General features: G+C 39.9%; 1 protein-coding gene across 1 annotated transcript in view; it reads right to left on the bottom strand.

Annotated features, from left to right (window-relative positions):
• ADGRG7 (adhesion G protein-coupled receptor G7) overlaps positions 1-23,520 on the bottom strand; it is a 98,164-nt gene that overhangs the window by 33,956 nt on the left and 40,688 nt on the right. Inside the window, exons 4-8 of the mRNA XM_027866521.1 lie at positions 19,995-20,107; positions 11,678-11,827; positions 8,291-8,373; positions 2,452-2,591; positions 2,209-2,316 (exon numbers count right to left, since the gene is read on the bottom strand). Of these exons, the coding sequence (XP_027722322.1) occupies positions 2,209-2,316; positions 2,452-2,591; positions 8,291-8,373; positions 11,678-11,827; positions 19,995-20,107 (594 nt within the window). The remainder of the gene's footprint in view (positions 1-2,208; positions 2,317-2,451; positions 2,592-8,290; positions 8,374-11,677; positions 11,828-19,994; positions 20,108-23,520) is intronic.

Genomic DNA, 23,520 nt, shown 5'->3' with positions numbered 1-23,520 from the left:
TCTGACCAGCTGTATAACCAACCCTAAGCTAGTAACTTAAACCTGTGCCTACATTTTCTCATGTTTGAAAAGGTGGGAGTGGACTCAGTGATCTCTCAAATCTTTTCCAGCTTTCTAGGATCTAGAAGCCTGTAATTCTATGTCAATTAAAAAAAAACTGGAACAAGAAGGTGGTCGTCCCACGTATTCTGCCCAGATCAGACTATAACCAAAGTGTTGTGTTCAAACTTTGGGTATCACATTTCAGAAAGAACATAGGATAAGTTGAAGCGTAACCATATGAAGGTGAACAGAATGGTAAAAGGCCTCAAGATCATGCCAGGTGAGAACTAAAGAAACCAAGGATAAGAAAAGATTGACAGGGAAGAAAGGAGGATGGGAAAGCTGCCCCCAAATATTTGAAGAGCTGCCACATGGAACAGCAATAACAACTAGCATTTAAACACTTTAAAGTTTGCAAAGCACTTTGCAATTAGTATCTCATTTGATTCTCACAACAATCCTGGGAGGTACATACCATTATTATCTCCATTTTATAGATGAGAAAACTGAGGCTGAGATTAAGTGACTTGCCCAGAATCACACAGCGAGGAAACATCTGAGGCCACATTTGAACTCAGGTCCTTCTGATGCCAGGACTGGTGCTCTATCCACTGTGTCACCTAGCTGCCCCCCCTCCCTTTTTTCTCATTTATTTGACCTTTACTGACAATAGCTGGAGGGTTGAAACACATCCAGTGTCCCCTCCCCTTGATGCTCCGTCCAAGGGAGGCATTCCCCTCCCCCAAAGGAAGGCTGGTGGACAAGGGAGTAGGAAGGGGGTTGCTCTGGGCCAGGCTAAAGGTGTGAATGGGCGGGAGTGCTGAGGTAAGACTGCATCCTCAGACTTTGGGCTCATTCCTCTTCCCTGAAGCCTGAAATCTGCCCCACCCCACCCCACACCTTAGGGAATAGGCAGGGTCAGAGGTCAGAGCTCATGCAGTATGGTAAAGGGAGAGGGGGCCTGGCTCTGTCAGTCCCTTCCCCTCAAGCTCAAGAGTTGAGTGAGGCTGTGCTGAGGACATTGACAGGGCCACCACAGTCTTGACTATGGTTTGAACATAAATATATGCATAATTATATACAGGGGGAGGGGGCTCTCCCCTGAGCCTCAGCCTCAGTTTTAGGGAAGGGGAAGGGCAGGAGCACAGATTGCCATGTCCCTTGCCAATGAGGCAACAGCAACCAGACTTGAGGAGAGAGAGAAAAGAGAAGGGAAGAGCATTGAAGGCTGCCTGCATAAGTTTGTCCCAAGTTGACTTTGAATGGTAGGTATGACTGCATCTATGAGAGGTCAAAGATTTGGTGAGCCTTTTATTTTATTTTAAATTTATAATTTTAAGATTTATCTATAAGTATTGGCTACCCTTCTTCCTCCCCCCACCTGCTGCCCAGATTCCAGAACTCCTAACATTGTCTTCCCCCATAAGAATGTAAACTCTTGGAGGGTAGAGATTGTCTTGTTTGCTTTTAGCAGTATCCCTAACTTGTAGCATGGTGCTTGGCACATAGTAAGTGCTAAATAAATACCCTACCTCCTTCACTCACTCTCTCCCTCCTTTCCTTCTTCCCTACCTCCTTCCCTTCTTCCCTTCCTTCCTCCCCCCTTCCCTTCCTCCCTCCTTTCTGCTTTTTCTTTCTCCCTTACTACCTCCCTTCTTCTTTCTCCCTTCTTTTATTCTTTCCTTATTCCTTCTCTCTCTTCCTTCCTTTCTTCCTCCCTCCTTCCTTTCCTTCTTTTTTCTTTCCTTCATTCCTCTTTCCCTTCTTCCTCCCTCCTTCCTTTCCCTTCCTTCCTTCTTTCTTCCCTTTTTACCTTCATTCTTTCCTTTTTCCTATTTGTTATCTCTCTATCTATGTCTGTACTGGCCACCTTTTGAGATGAAGGCAGATTGGATCCCATGGCTTGAGTTCTTTATATCTTTCTTTTTCTTGTTTTGCCATACTTTTGAAAGTGTTCAAAAGTTAGCAAAATTGATGAATATCATTTCTCTGGGCTACAGGATTTTGAAAACTCTCATTTCCAAAATATTTCAGAACTTGGTCATATGCAATCACAAATTACTCAGTGGGCAAAGAAGTATTGTATCACCCTCAAGAGAAGGCTTTTTGTTCTCAACATAATTCAGGTAACTTTATTTTTTAAAAAAGGAAGAGTCAAAGACCTACTTTGTGTGGTATTGATTAGAATCTGCAGTTCTGTTTTGTCCTCTGGTTTCAGCTCCTTCTCATTTATTTCTATATATGTTTGTTGTGAATCCAGAATGTCATTAGCTCCTGTGGAAAAGGAAAATTTGACACCATCCCACCCACCCACCAAAAAAATGTTAATAAAGAGAAAATAAGTCACTGTTGTTAACAAGCATTTTGATAAATGATATTAGTGTTAGTAAGTAAAGAAAAATCACTTACCTCTTTGGACAGAAAAAAGAACAGTTACCGGCTGTGGAGTATCTTCTGTAGGTAGTGCAACAGACTGGATGGCAATGTTGGGGTAGAATAGAGACTCATTCATCAAAGACAAGGAATAATTCTCCAATTCTGTAGTGAGGCTACATTGATAGAAGAGAGACTATTCTTTAGATCTCCTCATGAAATTATATATGTGACTTTTACTCTACAGTCCATAGAAATATATTGGTGATATGCCTATTGCCTTTTTGACCAAGAAATTCCACTTCTAAGTAGATAGGTTAAGGAGGTCAAAGAAAAAAAAGGAAAGGTTTCACAAACCAGAATATTCACAGCACCACTTTCTTATGGTAGAACTAGAAAACAAAGTCAATGCCCATACATTGGGGAATAGCTGAAGAAACTGTGGTACATGAATCTATTAAGATATAATTGTACTGTGAGAAACAACAAATACGAAAAATTCAGAGAAGCGTGGAAAGATTTATGTGAACTGTTGCAGAGTAAAATGACCAGAACCAGGAAAATGACATACTCAATGACTACCACAAAGTAAGCAGAAATAATCAAATAAATAACCAAAACCACCAAAACTGAATACTGTGTAATTAGAAAGACCAAGTTTGATCCTAAAAAAGGAGATGCAAAATGCACACCCCCTCTCTTCTTTTCTGAGGTGGTACAATTGTAAGAGTGATGCCAAACCACCCCCATTTTGGCTTCGGGTGCCTTGTCTAGGTGAGAACACTTTTCTGTTGAGTCAAACAATCAGAAATGAGTGTGAACTGGGGTAGTACATCTCCTTGAATCAATCAAAGCCATTGTGTGAGAGAATAGGTCCTGCTTTAAGCAATTTATATAAAAGCAAGAAGGTGTCTCAGAAATAGGGGAGAGAAGAAATTGTGAATGATGTGTGGACCTGAAAGGGGTCTTGCAAACATGACATTTCCAACATACTTCTGAGGACCACAGGGAAGACATTAAGGAGTATCTCTGGCTGTAGAGGCATCTTGGAGTGAAAGACCTAAGTGGAGGGAAGTCCTAAGAAAAGGTCAGCTCTTTCCTCAATTCCCCCTCCTGAAGCCTGTCTGTCTATCCACAGACACTACTATAATCCCAAAATGTTGAGTAAACCGAATTTTACTTCAACCAGAAGGAGGTCAAGAATGAACTAGAGATAGATATAAATGTAAAGTTAGGCAGATAACCCCACCTCTGTCTAGTTACAAGGAATTTTCTAAACTGGGGGCTCAGAATGATTGTATATGAATTCAGAACTTTTCATCTAAAAAAACCCTCCCCAAAGCAGAAGAGGAAGGAACCAAGTGCATTTTAGGGACCACTTATTGTTCCCTAGGCTTCAAATGAGCTAATTATTATAATAGACTGTTACACTGTCAGCCATATATGATGGATTGATTGGTTTTGATAACTTGGGTTTTTTCTCTTTCTTTTTAAAGCTTTATTCTAAAGGGTGGCTTGCTGATCAGAGAATGAAAGGAATATGAAAGTGATATAAAAACAAAAGACATTAATAAAAATATTTGAAATGTTTGCTGTTGTTATTCAGTCATGTCCAACTTTTCATGACCCCATTTGGGGTTTTCTCAGCTAAGATACCATTGCCCTTTCCTTCTCCAGGTCATTTTACAGAAGAGGAAACTGAAGCAAACAGGGTTGAGTGACTTGCCCAGGGTCCCTCAGTAAGAATCTGAGGCTGGATTTAAACTCACGTCTTCCTGACTCTAGGTCTGGCACTCTATGCACTGCACCATCTAGCTGCCTCCTTTAAATGTTTACATCTAGCTTAAAAATTGAAAGACACTTGGGATAGGCTCTATTGCAGTAGAAAATTTGGAGTTAGTAGTTAGATTTGGAGACATGGGATCTGAGTTCAAATCCCACTGCTACTTACTACCTATGTAGCCTTCAACAAGTCACTTAGACAAAGCAGCAGTGTATAAGAAAAAGAATACTGAACTTAGAGGACTGAGCTTGGATTCACTGGAACTGAGTCTAAATCCTGGCCCTTGCCATTCTTTATTTGTGTGACCTTGGGCAGGTCATTTAACCTTCTAGGCCTCATTCTCCTCAACTATAAAATGAAGAGATTGTCTTAGATGGCTTCTGAGGCCCCTTCCAGATCTAACTTGATGATGTTATGCTCCTTTGGCTCATATTCTTAAGTAGCTTGTGGGATCAGAACAACAAAAAACTTCACATGACAACAGTGTGAACAAGACCACCTAAAACACACATTGGTACCATGCCAATTTGGGGCAGCCAGGTGGCTCAGTGGATATAACGCCAGGCTCAGAGTCAGGAAGATTCATCTTTATGAGTTCAAATCCAGCTTCAGATATTTATTAGCTGTGTGACCCTGGGGAAGTCACTTAACCTTGTTTGCCTCTGTTTCCTCATCCATAAAATGAGCTGTAAAAAGAAATGGCAAACCACTCCAGTATTTTTGCCAAGAAAACCCCAAATGGGATTGTGAAGAGTCAGACATGACTGAAACAACTGAACAACAATGACATCACGCAAATTTGCTTTCTTGACTGAAGTCTCACTCCAAAGTCTCACTCTAAAACAGAAGAACCTAGAGTGGGAAGGTGAGGAGAGGATAGGGTCTTCCAGGAACTAGAGTCCATGGCTCAATATGGAAAGTAGAATGAAGCTTCATTTTGGGGGTAAATAAATGGATGAAAACAGAATGTGTTATTGGGCCTCTTGAAGAGGATTTGTAGACCATATTATGGTGACTGACTAATGAGTCTCCCAAAAGAAACTTATGATGACTGTGCTGGGCTTCATAATTAAAGAAAATGATAACTCACCATCAATAGGTCCTGCACTTTGAACATTTTTTTCCTAGCAGCGGGGAAAGATTTGTGCTAATCTTCCCTTATGAGAAATGGCAAGGCTTTTAGTCAGAAAGGTTCCAAAGTGGATAGAGTCCTGGACCTGGAGGCAGGAAGACCTTACTAGCTGGGTAACTCTGGGCAAGTCATTTGACCACTGTCTCCCTCAGTTTGCTTATTTGTAAAATGGGGATAATAATAGCACTTACCTCCTATGGTTGTTGTGGGGATCAAATAAGATAATAATTGTAAAATGCTTTGCAAACCTTAATATACTATATAAATGCTAAGTATTATTGTTGTCATTATTGTACACTGAACAAAAGAATGTTAATGGAAAAATTTTGATGTTCATATTAACAGGATTAATATTGATTTAGCAATTTAATTTGGAAATACAATTATAATCAGTTGAGGTTTCTAGGTGGCACAGTGGTTAGAGTACTGAAGGAATTGGGAACTCCTGGGTTCCAATACCCTCTCAGATACTTCCTAAGCTGTATAACCCTGAGCAGATCATTTAACTTCTCTGTACCTCAGTTTTCTCATCTATAAAATGGAGATATTAATAGCACCTACCTCACAGGCTATTGTGAGGATCAAATGAAATAATATATGTAAAGTCCTTAAAGCACTATGTAAATATTAGCTATTAATATACTAATCATTTGTTATTAATGTTAATAGGTAATTGATATTATTTTATATTAGTTATTAATATTTTCAGCTTCATCAGAACATAGAACAGTTGTGCAATACTGCTAATTAAATACATCACATTTCACTTCTGCTCTGTCACTCTCCAATCAAATAGTCTCTCTGAGCCCAGAAATGTCTCTCTTATTAATAGACTGATTCTCCAAATCTGACATTAAAGAAGCAGTGCTGGACCCAAAGGGAGGAGAGAGTAGAATTTTGGATGAAGGAAAGTGATTTTGGAAATTCTGGATGACATGATGAAGGAAAAGATGAGGTGCCATCCCCCAGCACCTAGGCTTTTCCAATGCCTCCTGCTGAGCATTGTGTGGGAGACAGGGAATTTTGTGGAAGAGTTTTATATGGAAAAACAAGTTGAATAAAGGGTTTCTCATGATCTCAAATTTACCCTCTGCCTCAACCTGGTCAGTAGAATTTCTTTTTTTGTCCTTCAGTTTTGGATGGCACCCAAGGGCCGAATCATTGTATGTTCTGCCAGTGCAAGATTTTGGTTCTGCCAGTTCCAGACAAAGAATTCAACTTCATGTAGAGAATGCTGCTCTGGGCTGAGTCTGTGAGGCATCAACACAAATCAAACTCATATGGCTGAAAGGACCCCAGCCCACTCTATGGAGATTTTATCAACCCACTCCCTGTTAGAAGCATAAAGCATCCCGTACTTATCCTTTCCTAATGCCTTAATTTTTTGATACAATTTTGTGGCTCCAATCAGTGTTACCACAATTCTTGAACCTTCACAGTCAGCATTGTGTCCCTCACCTTAGTCAACCTAAGGCTAATAGTGCCATCTGCCAGTTTTATCTCCATATCAACACTTTCTCCCTGTTTTCCTGGACTCCTTCATACCCATATCCTCCGTGAGGAAGGGGGGGATAGGATTCAGAGGAAAGAGAAGAAGACCTCACATTTTTCTCCTCTTTCCCAACTTTTTCATTCAATCCTCCAAAATAGCATAGTACCTTCTAGGGGGATTTAAATGGGAATTTACCATAAAACATTGTGGTACAATAACAGATGGAAACGATAAGGTGTGTGAATATAAAGTGAATGAAGTGAAAATAAATAAAGTAGAAACGATAGTGTGACTTAAAATTTGGATACCATCTCAAAGTATAGAGATGTCACGTACTAGCTACGGACATGTATAGCTAGGTCACATACTTAAGCCAGGGACAGACTTATTAAGTGAATCTTTGCTTGGAATTGTGGATGGATTATTTGTATTTTTTTCTTAGAATTTCATTGTCTACTGAGCACTTAGTCCCTAATGTCATGCTGTATTCCATTGTGGTTTTGATTAAGGGGTCTCTGGGGTCTCTTTCAGTTCCATATCTGTGGTCATATGATTTTCTGGGTAGCCCCTATACAGAGTTATATTCTGTTATGTAGCTGGTACATACCTTGAAGCTATCTTCTAGCTATAAATCCATAATCCTATGATCCTATATATTAAGGATGAATAAAACCTATTAAAGAATATAGAAGAAATAGAGGAAGGAGCATGCCTTTTCACACTGGCCTAGGGATTTTTGCAAGTGCTAAACACAGCTAATGTGAGGTCAGTACAGGGGCCTGAAGCTTCAGATGGGGGAGTTGGGGGGAGGGGAATACCTTGCAGACTAACCAATCATCACTGCAGTGAATGATTTGGATAGGAGGTAGCATAACATAGTGAAAAGAACACTAGATCTAGAATCAAAGGACCTGAGTTCAAACCCCACCTCTGATATTGACTACATGTGTGACCTTGGATAAGCCACCTGGGGGGACTTCAATTTCCACATCTGTAAAATACAGTATTTGGATAAGATTGCTTCTGAGGTCTGTTCCAGATCTAGATCTGTGATGCTGCTGTCATGGCAACAAAGTGGGGAATAAAAAGGGGATGGAGTCACTCATCTCCAGTCTTTGGTCCTTCCAGTTGTACAAGTCTAGTAGAGCTTGCAAGGTCAGAACTAGAATCAGTTTACATAATCTCTAGACCGCCAGAGTTACAAGGACAATGTTTGCCTCTATAAGCATATAGGTTTGCTCCTCTGGGACCACAAAGCCAATTGTACGTGATAGAAAACCAATTGGAAACCAAGGCTTTCAATCTATAGTTCACTACTCCAACCAATTTCATGAATCTATGGGAGAAATAAAGCAATTTTTGTTAATGTTTTAATATTGATAATAAACAAATAAATACATGAATTAATAAAGAATGAATGAATGAATTGTGCACCATTGTTTTATTTCTAAATTGCAACTATGCTTACCTTCCAAAGCTGCCAGCAGCTTGGAAAACATCTTCTTTGGCATCTAGAAGTTGGCTTACTGTGGCTACTGCAATTTTCTTTGCCTGATAAAGAGAAAGGACCAAAAGTTCATAGAATCAATTGATCATTCAACGAACATTAGAGAGACTAAGAAACTTCTTTCTAAATGTATATGAGAAGACAGGTGTAAATACAGAAATCTGGTAGAAGTAACAGTAAAGAAGCAGAGAGGGGCATTATGGACAGAACCTGGCACCACTCTGCTCACAGGTGAATCAATGCTTTTTTGTGGGGTAACATCACAATGTGGGAGGGTACACAAAAGGGGGAGAGGGGAATATGTGATATGCCATGGTTAAATCAAGGACTAGTATTGAGGGGAAGGTGACCCCTGTGGTCTAAGAAAGAGAAGGGCCTATAAGGGCAGAAGTGAAGAGCAAGGATTAAGAAAAGGTAAGAAAGTTCCTTGCTTTGAAGGTGGAAGGGGATTTAATTGATTAACTCTCCTATGAGTGAAGAGAAATGGTCCATGAAGGGAGGTGGAGACTTTGCACTGGGTGTGGCCTGGAAGATTTGGTGCTTGAAATACTTATTCCTTCTACCTCAGAAGAGAGCTATTTGGAATTCCTGGGGGCAACTGGTACCTGGGGAAGTGGGAGACAATGAACCCAAGGAGGAGATTTTGAGGCAAAATGGGGGAATAAAAGTAACCAGGTGAGGGTACAGATGACTGGTGGGCTACATAATCAGGGATGTGGTGGGAGAGGGCTCCTACCATGAGCAGTGTCCTCTCTGACACCTGCAATAATTGGTGATGTTCTGGGAGTGAAGTGCAATGGAAAAGAGGAATCTATTGCTCTGTAAGGCAGTGGCAGAAACTGCCTGGAAGGGAAAACCAAGAATTGATCTCTTAGAAGCTTTAAGTGCATGAGGAATCCAGAGGAAAAAAAGAGACCAGATAATTATAAGGGTCATCAATCAGAGAATGAGGGTCTAGAGTAGACAGAGAGGATAGATAATGAAAATAATGAGACAAATCCTTTGTGGAAAGAGGAGCAAAAAAAATGAAATTTTAAAAATTAATAAGCAGAACTAATTGAAGGGAAGAAGAGGAAAGGGGAATCTACTTAACTGAGAAGAAAAAAGAAAAGCAGATATTATATGACCAGATTAAAAAAAGAAAAAAAAAAGAAACTAATAAGCAAAAGTCCAAAGGAAAAGGGTCAACAAATGAAAGGAGAGGATCAGAGGTGAGGGAAAGAAAGTCAATGGGAACAGGACCACCTTAAGAAAGATTAATGAAAAGTAACTGAAGGAACATAATACTGTGTTTACAGCAGAAGAGGAAAAAAATCATAACTTGAAAAAAATTATTAGAGACAGATGGAAGAAAACATTAATGTAAACCTCATAACTTTAGAAGTAAACACACATTGCACATGTATTGATCAGTTGTGCTGATGTTTTTTCCTCTAAAAAATACTGTTTGTTATGTGGGATGGTTCTCTGGAAAGGGAAAAGATATTTAGGATAATTATGATGATGTAAGAAATAGAAGATATCAGTAAAAATGTATTTAAAATAATTACATAGTTCAATAAGCATTTATTAATTACCTACTGTGTGCTAGACAATGGGAACTTCTTGTTGTTCAGTCATGTCCTGACTCTTCATGACCTTATTTGAGCTTTACATGGCAAAGATACTGGAGTGGTTCACCATTTCCTTCTCCAGCTCATTTTACAAATGAGGAAACTGAGGCAAACAGGATTAAGTGACTTGCCCAGGGTCATATAGCTAATAAGTGTCTGAGGCCAGATTTGAACTCAGGAAGATGAGTTTTCTTGACTTCAGACCTGATGCCACCTAGCTGCCATTAGACAATGAGGCCACAAAGCCCAAATTCAATGAAACAGACTCTGTCCTCAAGGAACTTACAATCTCTTTGTTTTTTAAATTAAATTTCATTTTATTTTTATGAAGTTCCTTCTCTCTATTCTACTCCTCTCATTGAAAAATCAAAAAAAAAATCGTTACAACATGTATAGTCAAGCAAAACAAATTTTCATATTAGCCACATCCAAAATATATATTTCTTAATCTGCAGTGAGTCCCTCATGTCTCTGTCAACTGGTCAGTAGCAGCTTATAGTATCTTCAGAGAATTTATAAGTAAGTTCTGGAAGGGGGAGGGGAGGTGGTGATTTAAGGATACACATACATACCTTCATATATACAAACATAGATATATATGCTTTTCATCAACTATCATCTAACTATGCTATACTGTACAGAGGCAACTCTGTCTCACAGTGAATAGAGAGCTAGACCTGGAATCAGCAAGACATGAGTTCAACTCCAGTCTCAGACGCTTACTAGCTATGTGACCCTGAGCAAGTCGCTTAAACTCCCTCTGCCTCAGTTTCCTCATCTATAAAGTGGACATAATAATAGCACTTAATTCCCAGAGTTGTTTTGAGGATCAAATGAGATAATATTTGTAAAGCATTTTGCAAACCTTAAAGTACTATGTAAAAGATAGTTTTATATATACATATATATATATAATATACACATATACTATGTATAAATACATGAAGTCTAGTGGCTTTTTAGCACCTCTATGTCAAATAAAAACCTTACTTTCCTAGTTTTCTAGCACCTTACATCCCTATCCCACCCCCACATATTCTGCCATCCAGTGACATTAGCCTCCTTGCTGTTCCTTGAATGAGACATTCCACCTCCCGAATCTGGCATTTTCATTCACCTGTGTCTAGTTTACCCCCTCTCTCCTGACTTCCCAGGCTCCTTTCAGTTCCAGATTAAATCTCAGCCTCTATAGGAAACATTTTCAGATCCACCTTATTTCCAGGGTCTTGCCTTTGTTGATTATTTCCTGTTTGTCCTGTATATATCCTCTTTTTACATAGTTGATGGTGTGGTGTCCCCCCTATAAGATTGTAAGCTTCTCAAGACTGGAAACTGTCTTTTGCCTTTCTTTGTACCTCAGCACTTAATACAGTGTCTGGCGCATAGTAAGTACTTAACAAATATTTATTGACTGACTGACTATCTGTATACACACAAACTCACATAATAGTAATTAGGAGAAAGCAGCTTTACAAGGCCAAGAGTGCTAATACCTGGGGGAATCAGAAAGGGTTTCCAGAGGCCAAGGGACAGAGGACTGCTGTTAAGTACTCGAATAGAGATGATGGTACCTGGGCAATGTATTTGATGCTCTATTTTGATAGCTAAGGCAAAGGGGAGAATATGTGGGTTGGGTCACATATTTAGCAAAATAAAAACACATTTTCAGTGACATAAACCTTCCCCAGTCATAGATCATGGAACAAGATGTCTGTTCTATTTCTGCTTGCAGTACCTCAGGTACTGCATTCCTGGATGTGTTAAAAATCTGTTGCACCACAGTGGTAGCAAATGAGATGTCCTGAGCAGTCAGCATGTTTGCGTCGGAGGTTAAAAGCAGGGTTTCAGAAGAAATCTCCAAAGAATTTTCTGTAATATTTTCCACCTGTTTAAAACAAAATGAAACAAAAATTTTCCCTATTTCACACAGTTATGTATATATAGCACACAATCTTTTGAAGAATAGGTTTGCTTGAGGCTGCTTTTTACCACCAAATACTCCAGTATTCCTCACTGTTCTAATCAATCGATCAATCTCAGTAAGTGCCTACTATGTGCCAGGCACAAACAAGACATGCCATCTCTTGGCTCCTGGAATTTTCTCTGACTCTCCCCCATGCCTGGAATGTTCTCCCTCCTCATCTCCATCTACTGGCTTCCTTTGGCTTTCTTTAAATTCTAGATAAAATCCCATTTTCTACAGGAAGCCTTTCCCAACCCCTCTTTATTCTAATATCTTCCCTCTCAATTATTTTCCATTTTTCTTATCTGTGTAGCTTGTTTGGATGTATTTGTTTATTTGCTGTCTCCTTCCGTTAGATTGTGAACTCCTTGAAGCCAGGACTATCTTTTGCCTCTTTTTGTATCCCCAGTGCACAGTGCCTGGCACATGTTGCTGTTGCTCAGTCCTTTTTCAGTTGTGTCCAAATGATGATCCCATTCAGGGTTTTCTTGACAGAAATACTGGAATGGTTTGCCATTCCCTTCTCTGGCTCATTTTACAGATGAAGAAACTGAGGCAAACAGGATTAAGTGACCTGCCTAGGGTCACAGAGCTAGGAAGTATCTGAGACCAGATTTGAACTCAGGTCCTCCTAACACCAGGCCTGGCGCTGTATCCACTTGTGCCACCTGGCTGCTTCATCTGATACACAGCAGGTGTTTAATGCATGTTTATTGATTGATTGATTGGTCCTAGGATCATGGATTTTTAAACTGGAAAAGACCTTAAGGATTATCTAGTTCAATCCATTCATTACAGATAAGGAAACTGAGGCCCAGATAGGTTAAGTAGTGAAGATTGTGCAAGATTACACAGGTGATAAGTGATAGAGCTGGGATTTAAACCCACTATCCTCTTCAAATCCAGCAATCTTTTTATAATACTATGCTGCCTCCCAAAGGTTAAAGTTGGCAAAACACACACAAATTAGAAACTTTTCCCAACGTTTTGGGACTTTTCAAAAATAGGATAGTTCTGGAAGTTGGGAAGTTGGACTAGAAGACCTTTGAAAACTCCCTTCAGCTCTGTAATGCAGTCTGCAGATAAAAGGACGTCAATAAAATAGATTATTTAATGAAGTTGAATGTAAGCATCCATGTTCTTTAATTCCAGCTAGATGGCAGCACAGTTTCAAAAAACAAGGCCGAATCCAGCCTCCGACACTCAACATTTGCTTGCTAGCTATGTGACCCTGGGCAAGTCATTTAACCCTGATTGCCTCACCAAAAGGCAAAGGAAAAAAAAAAGAATATAAGCTCCTTGAGAGCAGGCACTGTCTTTCCTTCTGCTTGTATTTATATTCCCTTCACTTAGTACAGTGCCTAGCAAGTGCTTAATGAATGCTTGACTGCAAGTTTGACTTAAAGGTGTCAGTGACTCCAAGTCTTAGAATTTAGGAATTATGACTACCAGTTCTACCTCTGAGCTCAAAATTTGTGATTATCTAGATTCTTGATCTTAGGGATCATGATATAATAGAAAGAATGCTAGATCTGGGTCCTGAGTTTGAATTCTATCCCTAAGACTTACTACTTTTGAGATCTTAAGGAAGTTACTCTCTGGGTCTCAGTTTCCGTAATTATAAAATTAACTGATTGGACTAGACCAGGGGTGGAGAACCTTGGATGTGGCCTTTTGACTGAGTCTAAGTTTTACAGAACAAATCCTTTAATTAAGGAGATTTGTTCTGTGAAGTTTGGATTCAGTCAAAGAGTCACACTTGAGGACCTAGAGAGCCACATGTGGCCTCCAGGCCGCAGGTTCCCTACCACTGGACTAGATAGTCTTAAGGTCGTTCCAGCACTAAATCGATGGTCTGGATCAATCTCTTCATTTTCAAAGATGGAAAAACAAAGGCAAAGCAAGTTTCACATGGTCACACAGCTAACCAATGACAGAACTGAGACAGGAATCTGGGTCTTATAACCTAAAGTTACATGCTCTTTCTTCTGAGGCAGAGTTTCAATACCTCCAGCATGTGTGTATTTTATAGGAAGACACAGGTAAATTGGGTATTGTCTAATCCAAAGGAATGCATCTGGATGGAGGATATGCTTTTAGTCACAGAGGCCATTCTGCATTACACATATCTTCCCTTCACCCCCATTTCCCAGTGGAACAGACTACTGAGTTAGGAGGTGGTGATTTTCCCAATCCTAGGAAAGACTGCAGGGCTGCTTTTATTGTGGGTAGTACAAGGCTTCCTATTCAAGTAGGAGTCATACTAGATAACACATGAGATTCTAGGATTCTTATCACAAGGGCAACCTTTGGGGTTAGCTGGAATCTATCCATCTTGGGTCTCTCAGCACAGTGCTTCAATGTCCATTGGGAATCTGTAGGGTGCTAACAGATTGTGGAGAGCTTTGGATGCCAAGCAAACGATTCTGAACTTCATTCAATGGGCAATAATGGGCCATTGTGGGGTTTTGAGCAGGTAAGTGGTATGCCCAATTTATGAAAATCTGACCACTATATGAAGGGGAGTCTTGGAAAGCATAGAGGTATGTAGACCTTTTTGGAGGTCTCTAATTGCCCATATTGGGGCAGCTAAATGGAGTAGTGGATAGACTGCCAGGCCTGGAGTTAGAAAGACTCATTTTCCTGAGTACAAATCCAGCCTCAGATACTTCCTAGTTTTGTGACCTTGGACAAGTCGATTGCCTCAGTTTCCCTATCTGTAAAATGAGCTGGAGAAGGAAATGGTAAACCACTCCAGCATCTTTGCCAAAAAACAAAAACAAAAACAAACAAACCTGAATGAAGTCTCAAAGAATCAGATTTGCCTAAAAATGACTGAACAACAACAATTGCCCATGTGGATTTTATTGCAGTGGCAGAACAAACAGATAAAGGGAAAAAATTCAAGCAATATTATGGAGATAGACTCAGTAGAGCTTGGTAACTGACTGCATGGGAAAAATAAAGGAGAGGGATGAGCCAAAAACAATAACAAGATTTTGAACATAGGAGGCTCATTGAATGACAGGTGTAATGAAGTAAGAAGGAAGAATAAATTTAGGGGAAGGACTAAGCTCAGCTTTAAACATATTGAATTTAAGGTGGTCGGCCTCCGGGGAGAAATGTTCCATAAGGCAGGCAAAGAGGTGGGTCTGTATGTAGCTCAGGAGTCAAGTCAAAGCTGAGATGATGGAATTTGGAGTAATTTACAGAGTTAAGAGTTGAAACTAATAGCAAGTCATTTAATGCCTCAGAGATCCAGGCAAATCACTAAAACGATAAGGTACAAATAAGTTGCTGATCGATACTGGTGAATGATATCTGGCGGTTCCCTACACCAAATGTATCAAACTCCTAGACTGTCTCATGGGCTCAACCAAATTAAAATGTAATTGGGAAATGTATAACAAAATAAATAAAAATACAATACAACATAGTGAGACAAATGGAAACCCTGAGAGACAGAGTTCTGGATAATTAATAATTTATTACTTAGGCTACCTGGCAATCAATAAATTGATGGTCAGTGGTTTCTCTTGGTAACCAAAGATGCCAAGGGAGACTCTGCAATGTCTTAAATCCCTTCTGAAAGGGAACTTCCCTGACAAGTGAAACTCAACCCTGATTGGTGCACATTTAATGAGGAGGTGGGCTAAAATCTTCAGCTTCTCCTGCTGAGAATGTGGCTTGATCATGAGACTTAGCAGCCTCCAGTGATATATGGGCAAGGGAAGCCATTTCAATCTGGACTTCTCTGGCTAGTTTTCCCCTTTATAAGCTGGGTCACCCTAAATTCTGATGGAGGGGATCGAGGACAGAGGTTTCTTTCCCCAGGCAAAGGCTTCCCCAGACTGGTGTATACTCTATACTCTACACTCTAAACAGAAATTAAGTTTCCCAGTTGGATGAGGTCCTGCCCAATTTAGCTAATGCCCAACCTAGCATGTGCCTTGAGGGCAAGGAGCAATCTTATCACTCAGCCATGCCCTTTGGAGATTAACTGACCTTTTCAGGAGTTGGGCCTTAATGGAAATTTTTAAGAAGGATGGTTCACAAATTAATAACTAGTTGTTAATATAGTAGTATATCAATTTCTCTCTATAGATAATGTTAATTTGTGGTTTTTTAAGTCAATATGCAAACCACACCAGTGAAATCAAAGGTCTGTCTTCTTCTCCCCCCCAAAAAAACAATTTAAAAAATATAGCTGAAGCCATGGGAGTGAGTGAGATGATACAAGGAAGAGGGTTGAGGGCAGAGTCTTGGGCAACACCAGAAAGAGAATCTTAAGGGATGGGAAAGAGAATGAAAAGAAGTAGTTGGAGCAGTAGGAAAAAAAAACAAAAGAATGTGGGTTCATGGTAGCCAGGAAGCAGCAATCAATTGTGTCAAATGTTGCATAGAGTCAAGAAGAACGAAGAGAATGAAAAGAAAGGCTACTGGATTTAGCAATCATCTACAGGTCATTGGTGACCAGTAAAAGAGCAGTTTCTGTAGAGTGATGGAGATGGAAACCACATTGCAAAGGGTTGAGGAAATAGTAGATGGCAAAGAAGTATCGTTCTTCAATGGGAACACTGTTTTCAGGTAGTTGGAAGGAAGGAAGGGAGGGAGAAAGGAAGGAAGAGAGGAAACAAGCATTTCTACAGCACCTACTATGTGCCAGGCACTGTGCTAAGGACTTTACATAAGGCAATCTGAGACTCCAGGCCCAGCTCTTCATCTCCTGCTTCAAGAATGATATGCATGGAAAGGAGGAAAGGACAGCTTGGTCTAGGTTCTGAAGAAGGTTGGAAGTTATGGGATCAAAGTCAGTGGGAGGGCTTTTAAGGAGCTGGAAGGGACTCCAACCCCAACTCCAATGCAATGTTCTGAGGTCAAGTTCAGTGTTCTTTCTGCTAAACCATTTTATTTCTATCACCAGGCAGAAGATGAGCAAGTATTGATTTTACCAAGCACTAGCTCTGCTAAGGGGACTAGATGCCACTGCCTTAAGGAATGGCCGGGCCTAGGACTGGTAACCTATGCCACAGTGCCAAGGAGGTCGCTAATTGTAGCCCATCACTCCCCAATTCTTTTCCTTTCAACTCTCCTTATTCTTTCTTTCTTTGTCTCCCCCCATTTTTCCTTCTACCCCATTAATGTTTGATTCTGGTTAAATAGACTACTGGTTTCTGATTGGGAGTGGGGAAAGGGTGACATGAAAGCTCCTTGGAGGCAAAAGTTATGTTTTATTTATTTATCACAGTGCCTTACACATTGCAATAGAGTCTTGGGCTTGGAGTTAGATGAGAGTTTAAATTCTGTTTCAGACACTTACTAGCTGTGGGACTCTGGGCAAGTCACAACCTCTCAGCTTCAGATTCCTCAACTGTAAGATGGAGATAACAATAGCACCTACCTCCCAGGACTGTTGTGAGGATCCAACGAGATAATATTTGTTAAGTGCTTTATAAACCTTAAAGGACCATATGTTGTTGTTATTAAGTGGTTGTTTTTTTAATTTGTTTTAATTTTTTTTTTATTTTGGGCAATTGGAGTTAAGTGACTTGCCCAGGGTCACACAGCTATTAAGTGTCAAATGTTTGGTCTGAGCTCAGATTTCAACTCAGGTCCTCCTGACTTCAAGGCTGGTGCTCTACCTACTGCACCACCTAGCTGCCCCTAAGTTGTTGTTAAGTTGTTTTTCAGTTGTGTCCAACTCTCCATGACCCCATTCGAGGTTTTCTTATCAAAGATTGTCATTTCCTTCTCCAGTTCATTTTACAGATGAGGAAACTGAGGCAAACAGGTTTAAGTAACTTGTCCGGGGTCAAACAGCTAGGAAGTATCAGTGGCCAGGTTTGATGGGTCTTCCTGACTTCAGGTTCAGCATTCTATCCACTGTACCACCTAACTGACCTTAAAGTGCCATATAAATACTAGCTATTATTATTATTTAGTATGAAAAAAGAAGATAAATTCTTGGAAATGATGATGGCCTATTCAGGGGTGGGGAATCTGTGGCCTTGAGGCCACATGAAGCCCTCTAGGTCCTCAGGTGTAGCCCTTTGATTGAATCCAAACTTCACAGAACAAATTCTCTTAATAAAAGGATTTGTTCTGTAAGACTCGGACTCTGTCAAAAGGTCGCACCCAAGGGCCTAGAAGGCCACATGTGGCCTCGAGGCTGCAGGTTCCCTACCCCTGGATGATGAAATGGTATCAGAGATTCAAAGCAAGCAGATATGCAAAGGAAGAAGAAAAAAAGAATGAATGGTGCAGGAAATGATGTATTTAGACCCATGGTTAGTATGATTCAGTTGAGTTTGATTCCATAGGGGCAGTGATTATTATTCTTGTACTTGTCTACTGATAATAGTTAGTCAATCTAGTGAATCCACTTGCTTAACCAATGCCTGCTGAGTAAATGAATGACCAAGCCCAGTGTGGTGGAGGTGACTCAATGGCATGAAAGTCCCCTGGCTATTTTTTATTGTACCTTCACCCTTGTTATCCCTCTGTTAGAGAAATGACCCTATGGCACTTGGCCAACAGGTCCAATGAGTACTTGACCAATGGATGACCTTATCTTCACATTGCAGGAGCTGCCTTCGAATCTATCCCCCAATTTATTGCCAACATGGGGCCACAAAAGATCATCAACTCTGCCCATATTTGGATATGCTCTACCAGGTCATTTATCACAAGCATGAATTGAAGATTCTCCTGGAAGGTCAAGCTATAGGTCTATCAATCAATGCAACTGTGTTTTGCTTTGCCTCTTCTATATCATCTGGGTGGCAAACACTATAAAACTAAGATTTTAAGGAAAGGGAGCATTTCAGATCATGAGGAAGATCTGAGGTCCACTTCATTAGAGGGGGCCATAGACCCTTTAATTAAGTGCTATTGGTGCAGAGCTCTGCCTCAATTTCTTTTATTGTGGACTGGATAATTTTGGACCCCACAATGGACTGCCCAAGTCCTCTGCTGGCACTCATGAAATAGAACAATATTTAAAGGAAGATTCCTCCATGTTTGGTGGACCTTCCCCCTACTCCCATCATATAAAAGAAGTAAGACAACAGTAGCAGAGGACAAGGAAGCACAAGCAAGTTGGGATTTCTGCTGATGGAGGGAATACCCATACAAACCAGTCAATCAGGTCATCAAACTATTAAAATATAAGGGTTATAGAGCACTGGAATTAAGTACTGAGTACAGGAGTAGAATACCCTCTAATCCTGAACATCTTTGAAAATGATATTGTGCTAGGATTGGTATCTACTAAGGTTCCCCCACTCCCTCTACAACATGAATTAGGCTAATTTTTCCTCTAAAAAGTGGCACAGCCTAGACTTGATTTACTCATGAGGTACAGAAGGTTCAAGGCATGCCTCCCTTGATGCAGCTTCCTAGAAGCCTCTGGATATATTGACATGACTTCCTAGTCACCTAAGAGGGGCAGCTATGTGGCGCAGTGGCCTGAGTCAAGAAGACCTGAGTTCAAATCTGGCCCCAGACATTTTCTAGCTGTGTGACCCTGGGGGCAAGTCACTTAACTCTGTTTACCTCAGTTTCCTCATCTGTAAAATGAACTAGAGAAGGAAGTGGCAAGGACTGTATTTTTTTTGCTTGCATTTATAATCCTAATGTGAGCACAATGTCTGGTATACAGTAAGCACTTAATAAATACTTGTTTCCTACCTGCCTTCCAATGCCAACATCAAATCTGAACTAAGAGTGTCAGCCTGACTCAAGCTTACCCTTAATAGATATATGTGATGGAAGTAGGAGGTTAGATTTGGTGGCCTCCAAGTTCCTGCCAACTCTCTGCTTCTACAATTCTATCATTTTTAGACACCTTCATTGTAACATGTCATTTTCACTTATGATAAAGGGTGTGTTATTGTGGAGGATGTGTAGTCCTACAACATTTAAATGGGCCTCTGTTAAATCTTCATGAAAGAAAACAAAAAGCGTCCCTTCCAAAGGTCCTTCTCTGGAACTAAGTTCAGTGATGGAGTGACCCAACTTTACTTGTCCTCATTGTGAGCCTGGGGTAACTATCTTCCAAGGTACCCATTAGATATGGTATAAGATGTACCTGAGCCGCCAGACTCTCCAGGGTTTGATCACAGTTCACTTTTGAAGCATTTTCTAAGATTATGTCACCATAAACAGTCATGTTGCAAAACCGAGTTGCCTTTGGGAAGCCCGCTTTAATGAAAAGAAAAATAATACAATTAGTCCCCTATTAAAATCCTACACTGATCCCTTATCCAGGTTGGAAGATGACCATGGATTCTTGAAATTTTTGCTGCAGAGCACAAATTTTGATAGGGTACACTAAGAAAGAAACTCTTGTCATCTGAGGGCCAGCCTAGATTCCTTCCTTCCTTCCTTCTTTTCTTCCTTCCTTCCTCCCTCCCTTCCTTCCTCCCTTCCTTCTTGCTTGACTTCTCTCTTCCTTTTCATCTTCCTCTTTCCTTCCTTCCCTCCTTCCTTCTCTTTTTGCCTTCTTTCTTATCTTCCCTCTTTCTTTTCTTCTCTTTTTTCCTTCCTTCCTTTCACTTTCTCTTTCTTCATCTTCTTTCTCTTTCTTTTACTTCTTCTTCTCCTTCTCTCTCTCTCTCTCTCTCTCTCTCTGTCTCTCTCTCATCTCCCCATCTTGCCCAGGCCAAAGGTACAAAAGCTACTCATGGGCTCAATCCCTCTACTGATCAACACAGGAGTTTTGACACGTTCCATCTCCAATGTGGGCCAATTTGCCTCTTCTTAGGCAAACTTGACCCCTCTGCCCCAGGGGGGTACCATATTAATGCCTCAAAGCACGGAAACCTGATCAGCATAGCCCACAACAGCTCAGAATTCCTTGAGCTCAGGAGATCTGCCAGCCCTAGCTTTCCCGTTAGCTGACACAACAGGCATGTGCCACCACATTCAGTCATCCTAGTTAATTTCAAAGAGGATTGGCACCAAAAGGTTGGCCACCAGGAGATGATTTATTTTACAGAGGCTGCAGTAAATTCTGTAGGGCCCAATTGGGCCCACCAATGCCAAGTGACTCCTTTATTCTCAAAGTTCTCTGGGTAAAAACAATTGCTTCTTTCTTGGAAGATCATAGGATGACAGATTTAGAGATGGAAGGGACCTTCCAAGGCATCTAGTCTGACTCCTTCAATTTACATTTGAGGAAACAGAAGCCTAGAGATGTCCCAGACCACACAGGCATTAATTAGCAGATCCAGCATTTGAACCCAGGTTCTGTTATTCCAAATCCAGCCATCTTGGCATTGCCCCTCCATGTAAAACCACAGACATTAATAACTTACACCAGTTAATTGCGAGTGTCTAGTTATTAGTACACTAGTATCTAAACCCCCTGGATGTTTTAACTCCCTCAGCCCCAAGAACTTCATCAATCACCCTTGAAGGCTCTTGGATGTCAAGCATCCTGCTAGGCTTTCAGGCAGCATTGCTCCCTTCTATAAAAACTCCAGCCCTTAGGAGTTAGGTGGGCTTTCCACGCTGCTGAGTCCCAGGATGCTGCTGTTGCTAACTGAAGAGAATGAGCTTGGAGGAGGCACGTCCTGAGGACAATGACACTGATAATGACAGCTTGGTGTCACAGCGGATAGAGCACTGGGCCTGGAGTCAAGAAGTCCTGAGTTCAAATCTGGCCTCAGACACTTACTACCTGTATGACCCAAGACAAGTCACTTAACCTCTGTTTGCCTCAATTTCCTCAACTATAAAATGGAGATGATAATCACACCTACCTCCCAGGGCTGTTGTGAGGATCAAATGAGAAAATATTTATGAAGCATGTAGCACAGTGCCTGGCACAGGGTAGGTGCTATATAAATGTTAAGATACCAGGACCCACAGACCTGTATCACTTGCAGCTCTAACCTAGAAAGGAGGTCAGAAAGACCAATTAGAAAGCTATTTCAATAATCTAATTGAGAGGTGATGAAGGCATGAACTTAGATTATCAAGAGAGGTTTCTAATTGGTCTTCCTGACCTCCTGTCTCTCCTCACTCCAGTCTATCCTACACACTGTTGCCAAAATGAGTTTCCTCAAGCACAGATCTAACCATTTGCCTCCTTTAATCAATCAATTGCAGTGGCTTCCTATTGCCCCAAGGATCAAATATGTTTTTTTTTCTAAAATCACTAAGTTCATCATTTCTCATAGCACAGTAGTATTCCATCACAATCATATACCATAACTTGTTCAGCCATTTCCCAATTGATGGGCATCCCTGCAATTTCCAGTTCTTTGCTACCACACAGAGAGCTGCTATAAACATTTTAGAACATATAAGTTCTCTTCATTTTTCCCTAATTATCTTCAGAAATAGGCCAAGTAGTAGTATTGCTGGATCAAATAGAATAGGTAGTTTAATAACTCTCTGGGTATAATTCCATATTGCTCTCCAAAATGGTTGGATCAGTTTACAATTTTACCAACAATGAATCAGTGTCCCAATTTTTCCCTATCCTCTCCAACATTTGTCACTTTCCCCTTCTATCATTTTAGCCAATCTGGTAGATATAAAATGACATCTCAAGATTGTTTTAATTTTCATTTCTGTAATCAATAATGATTTAGACCATTTTATATGACTATAAATTGTTTTGATTTCTTCATTGGAAAGCTGCCTGTTCATGTCCTTTGACCATCTATCAATTGGGGAATGACTTGCATTCTTATAGATTTGACAAAGTTCTTTATATATTAGAGGTATGAGGCCTTTATCTGAGAATCTGTCTACAAAATTTTTTCCCAATTTTCTACACTGCTTCTGATCTTGGTTACATTTGTTTTATTCGTACAAAACCTTTTTAATTAAAAAATTTGTTCTTAATGAATTATTTCATAGACTGTTGTATCTTTGCTAGAACTTCATTTAGTATATTTGCATCAACATTCCTAAGTGATTTTGTTTTGTAGTTTTCTTTCTTTGCTTTGTCCATTCTAGGTTTGGGCAACAGTACCATATTTGTCTTACTGAAAGAATTTTGTGATAACATTTATTCTCTCTTTTGAAAAACAATTCATGTAAAATGGTGACTGTATAATAGAATTACTTATAAATCTGGTCCTGAAGCTTTAAAAACAAAAAAGTTCATTTATGGTCTACTCGATTTATTTTTCCTGAAGTTTGTTACTTTAGGTTATTCATCTCTTATTTTATTAAATTGGGTATTTTATATTCTTGTAGTTATTCATCCATTTCATTTGAGTTTTCAATTTTGCTAACATATGATTGGGCATAGTAACTTCTGTTAATTATCTATTCATTAATAACCTATTCATTAGGTTAATTACCTAATTCATTCAGTTAATGAATAATTCATTCATTATTAATTTTCTCTCTATTCATTATTAATTTTCCCTTTTCTCTTTTTTATTTTGGTGATTTGATTCTCTCTCACTGTATATCTCTCCCAATTGAGTAAATTAGCTAATAATTAATTTTTTTGGTTTTCAAAACCTAGCTCTTTGTTTTATTAGTTCAAATGATAATGTTTACAACATGTAAACAAGGAGCCATCAATCATTTCAAGCATTAGAGTCTTCTTTGCCTTGTTAAAAGGAAGTCAAAAGCATTGCCCAACTTGG

Source organism: Vombatus ursinus, unplaced genomic scaffold (genome assembly GCF_900497805.2).
Source record: "Vombatus ursinus unplaced genomic scaffold, bare-nosed wombat genome assembly UNPS02001419.1, whole genome shotgun sequence".
NCBI classification, from domain to species: Eukaryota; Metazoa; Chordata; class Mammalia; order Diprotodontia; family Vombatidae; genus Vombatus; species Vombatus ursinus.
Note: the sequence above shows the minus strand (reverse complement) of the source record. Positions and strands in the feature narration are given on the sequence as shown.